A 19,571-nucleotide genomic window follows, 5' to 3' on the forward strand; every position below is an offset into this window, starting at 1 on the left:
AATAAAATACACTCGAAGTATTTCTGTAGTATTCATAAGAATACAGGTGTTCTACTTTTTTCACCACAAACGCTTTGGGAATACGGACGTATTTAGGCATTGGCCTAACAAAAATAAATGAATAATGCTGAAAACACATCCAACGTTTGAGTAAAATTTTGTGGTAGATGAATAAAAGACAAAGTGCTGCCAAGTTTCAAATTTTCTTTATTCTTCTACCAGAAATTACACAAAACTTTACTCAAACGTTGGATGTGTTTTCAGCTTATAGAAGGAAAGGACAATTCAGTTCGAAATTTGCTCGGCCTTCTTTAATGGCCCGGGCACATACGGTCCGTTGTGAGTCGCGCGTTAAGCGTTCGGCACATACGGTGCGTTGTGCGTTGCGTTACAACAACCACATGAAAAAAGTGTAAGTGAAGCCAAGTTTTTTGAAAAACAACAACATGGCTGACGCATTAAAGTTAAACATAATTTAACTGTTTTGGGACAACCCTTGTCCCAACGTGTCACTAAACGGACCGTATGTGCCGAGGGCTTTAATAACAAAAACCACATGAAAAATGTGTAAAGGCCTACGTACATAAGCTGCTTTGCCTGGTTGCCTTGCTTTCCTGCTTTATTTCTGACATAATGAAAACAAAAGAATAAAGCCCTCGGCACATACGGTCCGTTTAGTGACACGTTGGGACACGCGTTGTCCCAAACCAGTTAAATTATGTTTAACTTTAATGCGTCAGCCATGTTGTTGTTTTTCAAAAAACTTGGCTTCACTTACACTTTTTTCATGTGGTTGTTATAACGCAACGCACAACGCACCGTATGTGCCGAGCGCTAAAAGGAGGCCGAGCCAATTTCGAACTGGGTTGCCCTTTTCTTTTTTATTATTTTATCGGAAGCAAGCAAGGCAACCAGGCGAGGCAGCTTATGTACGTAGGCCTTAAGTGAGTAAGTATGTGCGGGGGCCTTATAGGTGTGAACAGAATGAAATACGCAGCTTTTTCGCGCTCAGTTTCATGTAAAAGATTAATGGCCAAGCACTACCTAATTCAAATGCTGCCTAATTCATTGGAATTAGATAGTATTTGGCCTTTAGTCTTTTACATGAAACTGAGCGTGAAAAAGCGGCGTATTTCATTGTGTTTCTACCTTAAGGACGCTGTACATACGGCGCGTTGAGCGTTGCGTTACTAATCCACATGAAAACTTCAAGAACAAACTTGGTATCACTTACACAATTTGTATGTGGTTGTTGTTTTCAACGCGCAACGCGTCACACAACGGACCGTATGTATTTGGCCCATTATTCGTTTATTTTTATTATGTCTTTTTTCTTCTATTATCAGAAGCAAGCAGGCGAGGCTGTTGATGTACCCAGGCCTTTAAAGAAAACTGAGTTTTTGGGCGAGAGCAGGGAGGAAAAAATATAGAGGGGCTGTTTCCTCTCCGCTTTCTCCCAAAAGCTCAATTTTCTTTACTACCAACTTTGCGCGTGTGACTGCTGACTAATCGTCGTCATTTTTGGCAAGAGTTTGGTATGTGGTTCGGTGTCCTAATGTTTTTTCTAGATTGCGGATTTTGCGGATTGTAAGAGATTATTTTAATTCAGCATTGGCGGGCAGGGCAATATTTAACCATTTACTGGAGGGATAATTTCATAAAATAATATGGAGAATCCAAATGAAGAATTGTCTAACAAGACTGAAGATGATAGTCCGATCAGCAAGACAAGGTAAGAAAGGAGCAAGTTGAATATAGTAGCTAGATTTGGAACAAGTTGAGTTGACTGCCCTTTAACAAAGGAAGTATGGACTTCCGCAACAAATGTTATATATGTACATATATTTGTGATCAGGGTGACGAGATCTACCTGTGATGATTCGATCCGAGCATAGTTGGTCAGCTCGTCTTATGCCCTGGATTTGAAACTTCTTCCACAGAAAGTTTTCAACAGTTAAATTTTTGGGCATAAGTTGAATATACGGACTGGATTCGGATAGACGATAAAAAAATTTCGATTTAAAGGAAAATTTTGTTCGCGTTAGCCGAGATTTGTTCCTGTCCATAGGAGGAAGTCTTAAATCCCCGGCCATATATTATCATATATATGAAAAAAATTCGATTTAAACTAAACTTATCGTCAAAACCAAGGGAATTTTTGAACTTTCGGTGCCTATATCTCGGGAAGTATGGACTTCCTGCCAATGATATATACATTGGCGTGATCAGCACTGCAAGCCCTACCTGTGATAAAAATTTCAGATGGATCCGAATCCAGTCCAAACATTCATCCTGGTCCAATTTTTGTCGAAAATAAGATTTGCTCCTATTGACAGATGCTAAAAAGGGCTGAGTTGAAGCATTAAGCTCGGATCGGGACCAAATTTTTTCCGCTGGTAGGTCTCGTTACCCTGATCACAAATATATATAACATTTATTATTTACTTCCCGAAAATTCCCTTGTTAAATATCGGCCACTTAGAGAAAAATTTTAATTTAAAAGAAAATGTTGTTCCCCGTGGTAGAATCATTACAAGGTAGGGCATAGCAAACATCTGATTACAATTTTTTCTATTGGTTTGCTTATTCTATTTGTGTTCGTTTACTCAAAATTTGTACAAATTGTTGCTGGATGTTGTTCATTTACTCTACAGTACAATGCAAAAGACCTTAGCCGATTACAAGAAGTTACTGAACTTGTACAAATTTGTACAAATTGTTGAGTAAACGAACACACCTTCTTTCAAATCAGTATACACAAATTGTGTATGTATTGGTCTGTTCCAGTACTGCAAGAATCTACTAATTATACCCTCAGCATTTATGCTAACGAGGGTATATACACTTTCATACGGGCAAAATGTGCCTCATCGAAATAATGGTTTTAGACCCCAAGTATGTTTGAACGAAATGTGTTTCAGACAATTTGGAGTCGATTGAGCAATGTCCGTCCGTCTGTCTGTCTGGCTGGCTGGAGCGCACGATAACTCTCGAATGGATCAACCGATTCGGTCCAAAATTTGGCTTTCGTATTATTTTGTCCAAACATAGTTTAAATTCGAAGATAAGCCATATCGGTCCACTCCTTCAGGTACCTCCCCCACAAAAAAAATGTTCGGAAAATTTGTGCGCACGGTAACTCTTGAAGGAAGTAACCGATTTGATCCACACTTTGCACATTGTAAAATTTCTACCAGACTTAGATGAGGTTCCAATATGGACTCAATCGGTCCACACCTTCGGGTACCTCCCACAGAAAATTTCGGATAAGTTCAGATTAGGACCTGCTCTCGAATCGCTTTGATTTTTGTTGCAACAACTTGTATTCACTGCCCCCATACGACGGTACAAGTTTCATTGGGGCAAGTCCATACTTCCTGAGAAAAGCGCTGAAAGATGCAAAAAGCCCTTATGGCACCGTGTGTAGTTGTTGGAGCGCAAGATAACTCTCGAACGGATCTACCGATTCGGTCCAAAATTTGGCCTTCGTATTATTTTGTCCAAACATAGATTAAATTCGAAGATAAGCCATATCGGTCCACTCCTTCAGGTACGTCCCCCACAAAAGTTAAAAAATGTTCGGAAAATTTGTGCGCACGATAACTCTTGAAGAGAGTGACCGATGTAATCCATACTTTTTTGCACATCCTAATATATCTACCATATATAGATCCGGTTCGAATATGGACTATATTTGTCTACTCCTTCTGATACCTTTCACACAAAATTTCGGATAAGTTCACTTTAAGAAATGCTCTCGAATCACTTTAATTTTTCTTGAAGCTATTTGCATTCGCTACCCCCATTACGACGGTAAAAGTTTTTTAGGGCAAGTCCATATTTCTTGGGACAACAGCCCGAAAGGTGTAAAAAACCCCTATATCACCGTATGTGGCGGTCGGAGAGCACGATAACTCTCGAACTGTTCAACCGATTTGGTCCAACATTTGGTATTCATCATATTATATCCAAACTTAGTTTCATGGGGCAATACCGGTCCACAACTTCCGGTTCCCAATATTTAAAAAAAATTTCACAAAAATGCTAGGACGATATCACTTTAATGGGGCAACCAATTTGGTCCAAACTTTGGATCTCCTAATATTTTGTCAAAATTTAGTTTAACTTCTAAAATGAGCCATATCGGTCCTCCCTAAGGGTACCCCCCCCCCCCCCCCCCCCCCACAAAAGTTCAACATTTGTGTCTTAGTGCAGTTAATTCCTAATCCACATTTTTGTCGGTTCGAATGCCCAAAAATGGCCACAAAATTCTGAAGATACCTTAAATATATTCGACCTGTCCGTAGGTGAAAACTCCACTTCACATTGGCTGAGGGTATATATCTGTCGGCAAAGCCGACTGACACTTTTTTACTTGTTTTTACTATTTTTTCCGATAATATAAAGGAAAAAATGCTATCGTAGTAAAAAATTGTAGCTTCTTGCAGGTCCTGGAACAGAACATATGTGTATGGTTTTGAAAAATATGACAAAATATTTTATACATATTAAAATTCAGTCGAAATGAAAATTGTTATTACAACGTTTATTGTTTATATTTATTACAACATTGTGATGAAACAAACTTTTGAACATATACAGAAGCTGACTCTGTAAAGAAAACTTAGCATCCCATTCATTTTTTTTTTTTGAAATGTCGGCTACTTATAGAAAAATTTTAATTTAAAAGAAAATGTTGTTCCCGTTCCCTAGATTGGCCCCTGTCCATAGGAGAAAATCTTAAATCCCCGGTCAAAGGCCGGCTATATAGAAAAAATTATAATTTTATCCGAGCTTAATGCTTCAACTCAACTTGGTTCCTAATTTTTATTATTTTTTCGGTAACATAAAGGAAAAAATGCATGGCAGAACAACCAGGTGGTGGTATCACACCAGCTGATCGAATATGAAAAGTCAAATCCCTTTATAAAAAAATAATTTTTGTTGTAATATTCCCAACAACATAAGAAAAGTTTTGACATAACATTTTACGATGCCACTACCTGGGCAATTGTGCCATGAAAAAATGATATCGTTGTAAAAAAATAGTAGCTTCTTGCAGGTTCTGGAAAAGAGTAATGCAATGATCTTGGGTACCCCCATGGTCCATATGGTTTATACTTGTTTGTATTTTATATTTTTTCTTCTTTATTTGCGCATCCGTGGTTCGGATATATGCGATCATATAATAATTACAGATTATTTGTTGATTTACAATTTAAGTCATATCTGGTAAATGAATAAATACCAAGTTCGACCTAATTCAAATTTGATTCAGAAATCTTTTTATTAGGTCGAACTTGGTCTTTAGTCATTTATCAGATATGACTTAAGCAAGAATGCCATGCTTCTTATGTGGCGAGGCATTTAGTTTGAAATTTGCTTGGCCTTCTTTATTCTTTTATCAGAAGCAAACAAGACAAGCAGGCGAAGTAGCTTATGTACCCAGGTCTTGATTGTCTTGCGTTCCTCTTTAATTTCTGACATAACGCCTATACCTAATATTCAACGCGACGTGCTATAAAGCTGAAAACACGTCCAACGTTTGAGTAAAGTTTTTTTGTCATTTATGATAGATGAATAAAAGACAAAGTGCTGCCAAGTTTAAATTTGTCTTTATTCTGCTACCAAAAATGACACAAAACTTTACTCAAACATTGGATGTGTTTAGGGCTTAATAATTCACCATCCTACCAAAACAGCGCTCTTGTAGCCCCGGCACATACGGCGCGTAGAGCGTCGCGTTACAACAACCACATGAAAACTTTAAGAACAAACTTGGCATCACTTACACTTTTTTCATGTGGTTGTTGTTATCAACGCGCGACGCACAACGGACCGTATGTGCCGGGGCCATTGGGCAACACGCAGAGCTATAGGTTTGGCCCATACACGTACATATATACAAAACATATTATACGTTCTGTCAGAGTTGAATTTTTTCAACTTGAAATAAAATACACTCGAAGTATTTCTGTAGTATTCATAAGAATACAGGTGTTCTACTTTTTTCACCACAAACGCTTTGGGAATACGGACGTATTTAGGCATTGGCCTAACAAAAATAAATGAATAATGATGAAAACACATCCAACGTTTGAGAAAAATTTTGTGGTAGATGAATAAAAGACAAAGTGCTGCCAAGTTTTAAATTTTCTTTATTCTTTTACCAGAAATGACACAAAACTTTACTCAAACGTTGGATGTGTTTTCAGCTTATAGAAGGAAAGGGCAATTCAGTTCGAAATTTGCTCGGCCTTCTTTAATGGACCGGGCACATACGGTCCGTTGTGAGTCGCGCGTTAAGCGTTCGGCACATACGGTGCGTTTAGCGTTGCGTTACAACAACCACATGAAAAGAGTGTAAGTGAAGCCAAGTTTTTTGAAAAACAACATCATGGCTGACGCATTGAAGTTAAACATAATTTAACTGTTTTGGGACAACCCTTGTCCCAACGTGTCACTAAACGGACCGTATGTGCCGAGGGCTTTATGGCCCCGGCACATACGGTCCGTTTTGTGACACGTTGGGACACGCGTTGTCCCAAAACAGTTAAATTATGTTTAACTTTAATGCGTCAGCCACATTTTTGTTTTTCAAAAAACTTGGCATCACTTACACTTTTTTCATGTGGTTGTTGTAACGTAACGCTCAACGTACCGTATGTGCCGAGCGCTTTAATAACAAAAACCACATGAAAAATGTGTAAAGGCCTACGTACATAAGCTGCTTTGCCTGGTTGCCTTGCTTTCCTGCTTTATTTCTGACATAATGAAAACAAAAGAATAAAGCCCTCGGCACATACGGTCCGTTTAGTGACACGTTGGGACACGCGTTGTCCCAAAACAGTTAAATTATGTTTAACTTTAATGCGTCAGCCATGTTGTTGTTTTTCAAAAAACTTGGCTTCACTTACACTTTTTTCATGTGGTTGTTGTAACGCAACGCACAACGCACCGTATGTGCCGAGCGCTAAAAGGAGGCCGAGCCAATTTCGAACTGGGTTGCCCTTTTCTTTTTTATTATTTTATCGGAAGCAAGCAAGGCAACCAGGCGAGGCAGCTTATGTACGTAGGCCTTAAGTGAGTAAGTATGTGCGGGGGCCTTATAGGTGTGAACAGAATGAAATACGCAGCTTTTTCGCGCTCAGTTTCATGTAAAAGATTAATGGCCAAGCACTACCTAATTCAAATGCTGCCTAATTCATTGGAATTAGATAGTATTTGGCCTTTAGTCTTTTACATGAAACTGAGCGTGAAAAAGCGGCGTATTTCATTGTGTTTCTACCTTAAGGACGCTGTACATACGGCGCGTTGAGCGTTGCGTTACTAAACCACATGAAAACTTCAAGAACAAACTTGGTATCACTTACACAATTTGTATGTGGTTGTTGTTTTCAACGCGCAACGCGTCACACAACGGACCGTATGTATTTGGCCCATTATTCGTTTATTTTTATTATGTCTTTTTTCTTCTATTATCAGAAGCAAGCAGGCGAGGCTGTTGATGTACCCAGGCCTTTAAAGAAAACTGAGTTTTTGGGCGAGAGCAGGGAGGAAAAAATATAGAGGGGCTGTTTCCTCTCCGCTTTCTCCCAAAAGCTCAATTTTCTTTACTACCAACTTTGCGCGTGTGACTGCTGACTAATCGTCGTCATTTTTGGCAAGAGTTTGGTATGTGGTTCGGTGTCCTAATGTTTTTTCTAGATTGCGGATTGTAAGAGATTATTTTAATTCAGCATTGGCGGGCAGGGCAATATTTAACCATTTACTGGAGGGATAATTTCATAAAATAATATGGAGAATCCAAATGAAGAATTGTCTAACAAGACTGAAGATGATAGTCCGATCAGCAAGACAAGGTAAGAAAGGAGCAAGTTGAATATAGTAGCTAGATTTGGAACAAGTTGAGTTGACTGCCCTTTAACAAAGGAAGTATGGACTTCCGCAACAAATGTTATATATGTACATATATTTGTGATCAGGGTGGCGAGATCTACCTGTGATGATTCGATCCGAGCATAGTTGGTCAGCTCGTCTTATGCCCTGGATTTGAAACTTCTTCCACAGAAAGTTTTCAACAGTTAAATTTTTGGGCATAAGTTGAATATACGGACTGGATTCGGATAGACGATAAAAAAATTTCGATTTAAAGGAAAATTTTGTTCGCGTTAGCCGAGATTTGTTCCTGTCCATAGGAGGAAGTCTTAAATCCCCGGCCATATATTATCATATATATGAAAAAAATTCGATTTAAACTAAACTTATCGTCAAAACCAAGGGAATTTTTGAACTTTCGGTGCCTATATCTCGGGAAGTATGGACTTCCTGCCAATGATATATACATTGGCGTGATCAGCACTGCAAGCCCTACCTGTGATAAAAATTTCAGATGGATCCGAATCCAGTCCAAACATTCATCCTGGTCCAATTTTTGTCGAAAATAAGATTTGCTCCTATTGACAGATGCTAAAAAGGGCTGAGTTGAAGCATTAAGCTCGGATCGGGACCAAATTTTTTCCGCTGGTAGGTCTCGTTACCCTGATCACAAATATATATAACATTTATTATTTACTTCCCGAAAATTCCCTTGTTAAATATCGGCCACTTAGAGAAAAATTTTAATTTAAAAGAAAATGTTGTTCCCCGTGGTAGAATCATTACAAGGTAGGGCATAGCAAACATCTGATTACAATTTTTTCTATTGGTTTGCTTATTCTATGTGTGTTCGTTTACTCAAAATTTGTACAAATTGTTGCTGGATGTTGTTCATTTACTCTACAGTACAATGCAAAAGACCTTAGCCGATTACAAGAAGTTACTGAACTTGTACAAATTTGTACAAATTGTTGAGTAAACGAACACACCTTCTTTCAAATCAGTATACACAAATTGTGTATGTATTGGTCTGTTCCAGTACTGCAAGAATCTACTAATTATACCCTCAGCATTTATGCTAACGAGGGTATATACACTTTCATACGGGCAAAATGTGCCTCATCGAAATAATGGTTTTAGACCCCAAGTATGTTTGAACGAAATGTGTTTCAGACAATTTGGAGTCGATTGAGCAATGTCCGTCCGTCTGTCTGTCTGGCTGGATGGAGCGCACGATAACTCTCGAATGGATCAACCGATTCGGTCCAAAATTTGGCTTTCGTATTATTTTGTCCAAACATAGTTTAAATTCGAAGATAAGCCATATCGGTCCACTCCTTCAGGTACCTCCCCCACAAAAAAAATGTTCGGAAAATTTGTGCGCACGGTAACTCTTGAAGGAAGTAACCGATTTGATCCACACTTTGCACATTGTAAAATTTCTACCAGACTTAGATGAGGTTCCAATATGGACTCAATCGGTCCACTCCTTCGGGTACCTCCCACAGAAAATTTCGGATAAGTTCAGATTAGGACCTGCTCTCGAATCGCTTTGATTTTTGTTGCAACAACTTGTATTCACTGCCCCCATACGACGGTACAAGTTTCATTGGGGCAAGTCCATACTTCCTGAGAAAAGCGCTGAAAGATGCAAAAAGCCCTTATGGCACCGTGTGTAGTTGTTGGAGCGCAAGATAACTCTCGAACGGATCTACCGATTCGGTCCAAAATTTGGCCTTCGTATTATTTTGTCCAAACATAGATTAAATTCGAAGATAAGCCATATCGGTCCACTCCTTCAGGTACCTCCCCCACAAAAGTTAAAAAATGTTCGGAAAATTTGTGCGCACGATAACTCTTGAAGAGAGTGACCGATGTAATCCATACTTTTTTGCACATCCTAATATATCTACCATATATAGATCCGGTTCGAATATGGACTATATTTGTCTACTCCTTCTGGTACCTTTCACACAAAATTTCGGATAAGTTCACTTTAAGAAATGCTCTCGAATCACTTTAATTTTTCTTGAAGCTATTTGCATTCGCTACCCCCATTACGACGGTAAAAGTTTTTTAGGGCAAGTCCATATTTCTTGGGATAACAGCCCGAAAGGTGTAAAAAACCCCTATATCACCGTATGTGGCGGTCGGAGAGCACGATAACTCTCGAACTGTTCAACCGATTTGGTCCAACATTTGGTCTTCATCATATTATATCCAAACTTAGTTTCATGGGGCAATACCGGTCCACAACTTCCGGTTCCCAATATTAAAAAAAATGTCACTAAAATGCTAGGACGATATCACTTTAATGGGGCAACCAATTTGGTCCAAACTTTGGATCTCCTAATATTTTGTCAAAATTTAGTTTAACTTCTAAAATGAGCCATATCGGTCCTCCCTAAGGGTACCCCCCACAAAAGTTCAACATTTGTGTCTTAGTGCAGTTAATTCCTAATCCACATTTTTGTCGGTTCGTATGCCCAAAAAGGGCCACAAAATTCTGAAGATACCTTAAATATATTCGACCTGAATACTCCACTTCACATTGGCTGAGGGTATATATATCTGTCGACAAAGCCGACTGACACTTTTTTACTTGTTTTTACTATTTTTTCCGATAATATAAAGGAAAAAATGCTATCGTAGTAAAAAATTGGTCCTGGAACAGAACATATGTGTATGGTTTTGAAAAATATGACAAAATATTTTATACATATTAAAATTCAGTCGAAATGAAAATTGTTATTACAACATTTATTGTTTATATTTATTACAACATTGTGATGAAACAAACTTTTGACTCTGTAAAGAAAACTTAGCATCCCATTCATTTTTCGCGTTTTAGAGAAAAATTTTAATTTAAAAGAAAATGTTGTTCCCGTTCCCTAGATTGGCCCCTGTCCATAGGAGAAAAACTTAAATCCCCGGCCAAAGGCCGGCTATATAGAAAAAATTTTAATTTTATCCGAGCTCAATGCTTCAACTCAATTTGGTCCCTAATTTTTATTATTTTTTCGGTAACATAAAGGAAAAAATGCATGGCAGAACAACCAGGTGGTGGTATCACACCAGCTGATCGAATATGAAAAGTCAAATCCCTTTATAAAAAAAAAAAAAATTTTTGTTGTAATTTCCCCAACAACATAAGAAAAATTTTGACATAACATATTCAACATTTTACGATGCCACTACCTGGGTAATTGTGCCATGAAAAAATGTTATCGTTGTAAAAAATAGTAGCTTCTTGCAGGTTCTGGAACAGAGCAATGCAATGATCTTAGGTACCCCCATGGTCCATATGGTTTATACTTGTTTGTATTTTATATTTTTTCTTCTTTATTTGCGCATCCGTGGTTCGGATATATGCGATCATATATTAATTACAGATTATTTGTTGATTTACAATTTTTCTTATGTTTAACAAAAAATGGATTTTTATAAATATAGATATCTATTTTTAGCGGTATCCAATAAACTTCTTTCATTTTGATGTCCGGTCCATGTCAGAATATTTTTCAGCCAAGAAACTTCTTTTCTTTCTCTACATGTTTTTTTATCAAGTGTTCCTTGGATAATTTTTTTGTAAAAAATATATTTATCATTTCTGATGATATGTCCCAGGTATGGCACTTTTCTATTTTTAACTGCCTTAAGGAGTTGGCGATCTTGATTCATTCTTCTAAGTACCTCGTCATTTCTTATGCGATCTGTCCACGGTATTTTTAGTATTTTTCGATTTCAAATGATTCTAGTTTTCTTTCATCGATCGCCTTTATTGTCCATGTTTCCGATGCGTATAATAAAACAGATTGGGTTGGTTTCAAATCAGTATACACAAATTGTATATGTACATAGGTATGTGTATTGTTTTGAATAATTTGACAAAATATTTAATACCCATTAAAATTCAGTCGAAATGAAAATTGTTATTACAACTTTTGGCCTGTTCCCGTACATTATAAAGTGGTAAAAGTTGTAAAAGTCGTAAACGATTTTCATATAAATTTTGTGTACGGGAACGCAAAATGTGTAAAAGTGGTAAAAATTGTAAAACTTTTTAGTTCTGGAACAGATCTATTTATAATTTATACTTATTACAACAATGTGATCATGGTGTAAGAAAGAAGGTGATACAATAATAGCAACCTATGTCTTCATTTGCTGTCAAAACATATTTTTAATCAAAAATAAATAACAAATATTTCGTTTCTATAAAAAATATCTGTGTACAACATCTTTGTTTAAGCTTCGCGAATAATATTTTAACGTTTTCTTCTAACTTTTGTGGATATTTCGCGCAAAAAAAAATTGACAGCAAATGAAGACTACAACCTAACGTCAACTATTGGATCACCTTGTTAAATTCGCCTTGATTGTGATGAAACAAACTTTTGAACATATTCAGTAACTCACATAGTACAATAATCTAGAAGGTAGGTCAGATTCAAACAAATTGTGAAAAACAAGGCCTGGGTGTATTTGCTTATTCTGTCAGAATTACCATAACTGAATGTGCAACAGGTTGTATGTACTTTTTATTTGGATCATTAACTAAAAACACGAAAACTGAATGGGAGGCTGTTTTCTTTACAGAGTCAGCTTTTTTTTCCATAGATGGACTATATCGGAACACTTTTTGGTATAGCCCCCATATAACGGTACCTCCCGATTTTCGTTATTTTGAGGATTTTAACTACATTTTTACCGAACTATCTGTAATTTCACGTTTGGGTTCCCAGTGGTCACAAAACATCTCCACCGAAAACCGTCAACATAGGTCCATGTTTTGGTACGGCCCCCATATAACGGTACCTCCCGATTATCGGTATTTTGAGGATATTAGCTCAACCGTACTACCTGTAATTTGACAAAATATCTCCACCAAAAACTGTCAACATGTTTTGGTAGGATTTTAACTAAATTTTTGACCGAACAATCTGTAATTTCAGGTTTGGGGTTCCCAATGGTACAAAGTATATCTACTTAAACCGTCAACTTAGGTCCATGTTTAGGTATAGCCCCCTATATAACTGTACCGTCCGATTTTCGATATTTTCACGTTTTTAGCTACAATTTCAAACCGATTTACCTATGATTTGTCTTTTAGGGTTCCTAGTGGTCTAGAAACTTATCGAACACAAGTTGTGGACATAGGTCCATATTCTGGTGTAACCCCTCTGTAACGGTACCGACGGGTTTCAAGTATGTAGACATGTTTATCAACATTTTCATACCGAATTAGCTATAATTTGAGATTTAGTGTTCCTAGTGGTCAGAAAATGTATCTAAAATTTTCTTGTCCGAACTTAAATTTTTTACATGTTTTTTTTTTTATTATTTTTACTGTCTGATTATTTTTTGTTTTATTAATCCTTCTCACTTTCTTTATAGCTTACCTGCAAATTTGGAAGTCAAAGTAAGGAATGCCTGTACAGTTGATTGCAAATTTATTGTCGGTGCAAATCTTGGCGAGCCTGTAACAATATTGGGTCACAAGTTTATGTTCATCTTGAATTCGGAAGTATTTGAATCAATGCTATCGGGACATTTTTTAGAAGCCAATTGTTCCGACATTAATTTACCCGATGACAATCCACGAGCATTTCGCAATTTGCGTCTCATTTTGTACAATCTGCGTGATGCCCGGACAGAAGTTGATGAACTAAATACTAACGATACTATTGATTTATATAAGTTATGTGATAAATATATGATTAGGAGCATACCAAAGTTATGCATTGAACATCTAAGGAGACTCATAGTGGATGGTATTCGGTCAGATTTGATAAGTATTTTTGGTGCTGCTGTGGAACTTGATGATGAAGAGCTCTTCGATGATGCTATAAGAGTGAGTACATAATGTCAAAAACACACACACAAACAAACGTTTGGGCTGTGGTGGCACTGTTGAGCTTTGTTTCCGAAAAGTTCAATTATTTGAACTTTCATGCTGAAACACACAACAACGCACAGCTGTCATTCCCTCTCTGTGGCAGTTGTTTTGTGTCAACTCAGCTTAAGTTGTACATACAAGCAAGCAATATTTAGATTCAGAATCAAGTTTAAATGTTTATGTATGTCTTCGTTTATTCCCTGAATTTGTGTAAAAATTTATTTTTCTTTGCAGGAACTAAAGAAATTTCCGTTTCTCCTACACTCGCGTTATCTCAATAAGTTGAAGCCACAAGCGTTCATGAAATACATTGTATCGAACATAAGCGATGTCAACACACATTTGCCCATATTTGAAGCAATAGATACATATTTGACAGATAACAATCTAATACCCCAGCAACTATTGGATACCAAGGAATCTACACAAAAGTCCGCCACAACTACAAATGAAGAACAGGAAGATGAACTGCTAATCGAAGAGAGATCTTTGGAATTACTTGAAAAACTACTTTCATATGTTAATTTCGCTAAAATGAAAATTAAAGATTTTGTTTCTGGACCTGGTGTCTCAAAGCTACTTACATGGCAACAGAAGTATCACATTATATCACAGATGAGTGCCGATGTTAAACCAACATCAATTTATTTATTTAAAGATTAATTTCTTTTTGTAATTCTTAAACAATTTCTTATGAAATATTTATTTTTGCAAATAATAAGAAATAGATTGCCAAAAACTGGATATTTTGTATTATTATATCCTCAGGAGTTCTAGGTTTATAATCAAATATATTCTTATACCCTCTATCATAGTATGGAGGGTATATTAAATTTGTTTTTCCTTCCGTATGTACCGCATTGAAGTAATCATTTGTGACCCAACAAAAAATATTCTTGCTCAGCGTAAAATTCTGGATCGATGTATGCATGTCCGTCCGTTTGTGGTAATCACAAACATTGAGATAGAACGCTGAAATTCTAGCAATATTTCTTTTCTTCGCAGGCAGGTCAAGTTAGAAGATGGACTATATCGTTCCATGTTTTGATATATTCCCAATGTAACCGTACCTCCGATTACAGGGATTTTGAGTGTTTTACCCACGTTTTCAAATCGATTTGGCTATACATTTGCATTAAGGGTTCTTAGAGGTCAAAAAACTTATATACCAAAAATTATAAACATAGATAAATTTTTTAATCAAGTCCCCTGTTATGAACTTAGAAGACTTTTTCCGTTAATTTGAAATTTATATTTATTAACGTTCGTTTTTATGATTTTTATAAAATTTATGTTTTTTGTATAATGTACAATTTGTTTTGTATGATCTATTTTATTAAGATCGATTTTATTTTAATAGTGTAAACGATCTATAATATGTTTGTTATCGTTTTTAAAGATGTGTTCAGTAATATCTTTGTAATAGATAAACGATATATTATCGTTTGGTATTTCTCACAATGGCTCCTTTAAGTCATTCCAGGAGAAACCGCCAAGAGAGAAAGAATGTAACAGTCTGTTTGAATAATTGTTAATTTTTTTTGCATTTTCCACTACGGTTTGGAGTGCTTGAGTGGTATTGAAACGGGCTGAGCTCGCCGGATTGGGGGAGGTTCTTTCCAAACCAGTAATGTTAAACTGTTCAAAGAGAAAAAAAAAATTAACCACTTCAAGACTTGTTACTAGTACCTGACATATTATAATTTTTGAATCACAGACTGTAAGAGTATGCGAGTGATGTTTTCGCTGGGACACCTTTTTAAATTGTTCCCACCCGCTATAAAACATAAGTAACTAGTGTCCATGATATTCTGTTAGCTACTTCCCTAATCATTGATGAGACCAACTAAACCGCCATGTTATCACTATCAACAATTCCCATAAAAAGGTCTAATTAGTTCATTTTGAATACAATATACAATTCATTTATTAATAGGAAATTCATTAAATCGTTTGTTTAAATCGATTACACTTTTAGTGTCTTATAAATAATTTTTTTTTATAAAAAAAAATATCTCAAATAATGATTAATTTAAAGATAATAGTCAAAGTCTATCATAAATTATATAATCTGCATGTTATACGACTACTTACACGAAGTGGTATGAAATTAGGTTAGGATGATGATTTAGGTTTTGATGAATTATTTGTAGGTTATGTTACCTTGGTTTACTGCCGATGGATCGAGCTCAATACATGCGGTGTTGTATAATTCTGCAAATATAAAAAAACAATTAACACCTATCCAAACCCTAACCTCTTTTCTCAATTTTGATGCAAATTCTTACATTGATTATACCTTTTATTCACGGAGTAAACCGTGCAATAAAAAGAATTTACTTTAATAAACTCTAACATGCAAGTTATATAGAAATTATTTACAAATAATTACATTTTTAAACATTTTAAGATTAATTAATTAATGAAACATTCACACAAGTGAAAATCACATTGTTTTAAGCAAAATTGTATGATCCGTTTCTTATGTTTTAATTATCAAGATAAAATAAATTTAGCGAAGGCTAAGTTAATTATTGGCAAAAATAGAATCACGTAAAAAAATTACAAAATTCACAATAATACTTATTAAAAGTTGTTTTTTTTTTTTTATAAATTATTGCTGGCTTTGTTTAGCCGACGGCAAATCATCAAAATCATCGAAAAGCTGTCATTATTTAGAAACTGTACATATCAGGAACAGCAGAGCTCATTAGAAATCACCATTAACACCATTAATATGTCTCACTCCCTCTTATGGGTATCCATTGGCAAATTACTGATGGGCGTTGGTTATGAAGATTCGCTATGCAAGCGAGACGGTAAGGAGAGCCTGGATGCTTCCACGTTGGATGATGCACTTGTCCAAAAAAGGGTAAACTTTTATACTATCGCTGAATTATTTGGCATTAATTAAGCCATAGAAAATACCAGTTTTTTTATAAAAATTCCTTTATAATTTTCACGGTACTTTTAAATTATTTAATGTTCGTTGCAAAAACAGTATTTTGGTTACTTAAATCGTTTATCAAGGCTTATGATTTAATTTCAAAGTTCTTTCAAAGTATATTTTATTTTTTCGTTGCTTATTATACTGTTCCACTAGAAAAATGTTTTAACTTGAGTGGTCAACGATCAGAATAGAAGAGATCGAAACAGAATTATTAAATTCCTCATTACCCTAGCAACATAGCAGGTTTTCTTGTCTTTCTTTTTATTAAATTTTGTAGCTTTGTCTTGTCGTGGTTAAACGATTTCTACCATTACATATTGTTTTTGGCGACTACATTTGCATACTAAAAAAAAATTGTCCACGGCTTGTAAAATAGAGCCACATGAAATGCCATACATTGTACTCGATAGTATAACAGTTGGCTCTTGTAATATTACAATCAAATATAACACTTAGATTCCTCCATGCATAGCTGAATGAAGAGAATATATTGGTTTGTTTTGAGAGTGATGAATGCACAACAATAGTATTTCTGGGTATGGAATATTCCATTAGTATGACAATGCAGATCTGTCCTACCTCTTTATGAATTTACTTAATCTGCTACAAACCTTCTTTGCAGTCTGAGTAGGAAGAAGACGAAAATAAGGAAAACAGATTAATGCTAAAATTTTACGTGGGACACGGCCACACCCTGAGATTAAGTTAGCTGGGCAACTATTTAAAATGGCTTCAGATCTTTAGCGTGATAAAGGCCAATGTATTTCCCACTTAACGTCTCAAGTTCGTAACAAGATGAGCCAACCTTTTTCCTAATTCGACACTTAGAGTACGGTGGTAATAATTTAGCATTAACTCCCTTTTTAAAATCTGATTGTTGGAACATTTTACGAAACACTTCTTGTCCAACTTTGTACTGTATATTTTTGCTTCGAGTGTTATAGCTTTTTGTTGCTTTCTCGTGAGCAATAACGAGATTCTCTTTGATTTTTTCGTGTACTAATTGAAGTTTTACATCGTTTGAAGTATAGTTGAATTGTCCCTCAGTCATACACCCTAATTTGTCCATTACAGCATAAGAGGATCCATGTAGCACCATATTGTATCCAAATGCACCGAAGTATGGTGAGCACTTTATTGCTTCATGAAAGTCACTTCGGAGTATACTGGCTATTTTAGATACATGCAAATCCCACTTGTCTTGTTTATCTTTTAATAAAATCCTCAATTTTATAATAAATTCTCTGTTGCTTCGCTCTGAGGCATTGGCTTGTGGGCTATACAAGGCCGTTTTAATATGTTTGACTCCATATGATTTCAAGAATTCGGACATTTGTGCTGAAACGAATTGGCATCCATTATCGGAATGTATAAACTGGGGTACCCCGAATTGGTGAAATACATTCTCCTCTAAGTATTTTATGATAGCAGCACTATTCGCTTTTTTCAAAGGTTTCAAAAATATATATTTTGTAAAATGATCGATGGCTACAAATACCATCGAATTTCCCAATTTGGTCCTAGGGTAAGGTCCTAACAAATCCATATAGATTCGTTGAAAAGGACGTTCGGTTAGGATTTGCTTACCCATAGGAGGTCTCAATATTTGGTTAGTGGGTTTAACAGATTTACAAATTTCACAGTTTGAAATAAAATTTTTAATATCTTTTGCCATATTTGGCCAGAAATATTTCTCCCTAATTCTGTGCAAATTTTTACTAAATCCTCCATGACAGGATGCCACATTATGGACTCGTTCAATCAAATCGGCTCTTAGTTCCAAAGGAAGCCACAATTTCCACAATAAATCTTCGTCCTCGAATACACCTTTTCTAAACTTAACTCGTTGATAAATATAACCTTCGGAAACAATCGTGTCTGGAAAATTTTCGGGTTCGGATTCGAAAACTGATATAAGCTTCAAATATTCTGTTGATTTGAAATATTCCGACGCCAGATCTATTTCTATAGGTACTGATTCATCAGGTATACCAACTTCGTCTACATCTAACCTAGATAAGGCATCCGGAACAATATTAGTGGATCCTTTTCGAAACTCTATCTCAAAATCAAAGCTTTGTAACAGCAAACTCCATCTACCAAGTCGACCTGAGAGATCTTTCTGCGACATAAGCCAGCGCAAACTATGATGGTCAGTAACAATCTTGAATGGCAGTCCTTCAACATACGGTCGGAATCGTTTTAAGCATACTATCGCGGCCAAACATTCTAACTCCGTGACAGTATAATTTTTTTGACACTTGTTCAATTTTTGGGAAACATACGCAATCGGATGTTCCTTATCGTCATCACCATGTTGTGTTAAGACTCCTCCTACAGCTACTCTAGAAGCATCGCATTGTATCGTGAACATTTTGTCAAAATTGGGTTGAACTAGTACAGGGGCTGTCGTTAAAGCATATTTTAATTTTTCAAAGGAAAGTTTTGCTTCGTCAGTCAATGCGAATTGCTTAGTCTTTTTCAGACAATCGGTCAGTGGGGCAGCTAAATCAGCATAGTTGGCTATAAATTGCCTGTACCAACCAGTCATACCAATATATCGTCTGATCTGACGTGGAGATTTTGGTATTGGAAATTTGGCAACAGCCTCAACTTTACTTGGATCTGTACGCAAACAACCCTGACCAACAATATACCCTAAGTATTTGATTTCTTTCTGACAAAAACGACTTTTCTCGACGTTGATAGTTAAATTGGCATTAGACAAGCATTTTGCGACCTCTTCCAACATCTCAAGGTGACTTTTGAAATCCGATGTGCACACCAACAAATCATCTAAATAGATGAACACGTTTTCTCTGAGTCGACTGGGGATAACTTTAT

The 19,571-nt window shown here is 36.1% G+C and overlaps 1 protein-coding gene across 1 annotated transcript; it reads left to right on the forward strand.

Annotated features, from left to right (window-relative positions):
- The first annotated feature begins 7,714 nt into the window (after positions 1 to 7,714).
- On the forward strand, positions 7,715 to 14,521 carry LOC141392764 (uncharacterized). Its single transcript, XM_073965732.1, has 3 exons — positions 7,715 to 7,862; positions 13,276 to 13,732; positions 14,012 to 14,521. The coding sequence occupies exons 1-3, from the start codon at positions 7,798 to 7,800 to the stop codon at positions 14,438 to 14,440; spliced, it is 951 nt and encodes a 316-aa protein (XP_073821833.1). The 5' UTR covers positions 7,715 to 7,797; the 3' UTR covers positions 14,441 to 14,521.
- Positions 14,522 to 19,571: the final 5,050 nt, after the last annotated feature.

The sequence above is a fragment of the Musca autumnalis genome, unplaced genomic scaffold (assembly GCF_047663935.1).
Source record: "Musca autumnalis isolate F117 unplaced genomic scaffold, ASM4766393v1 scaffold_2, whole genome shotgun sequence".
NCBI lineage: Eukaryota > Metazoa > Arthropoda > Insecta > Diptera > Muscidae > Musca > Musca autumnalis.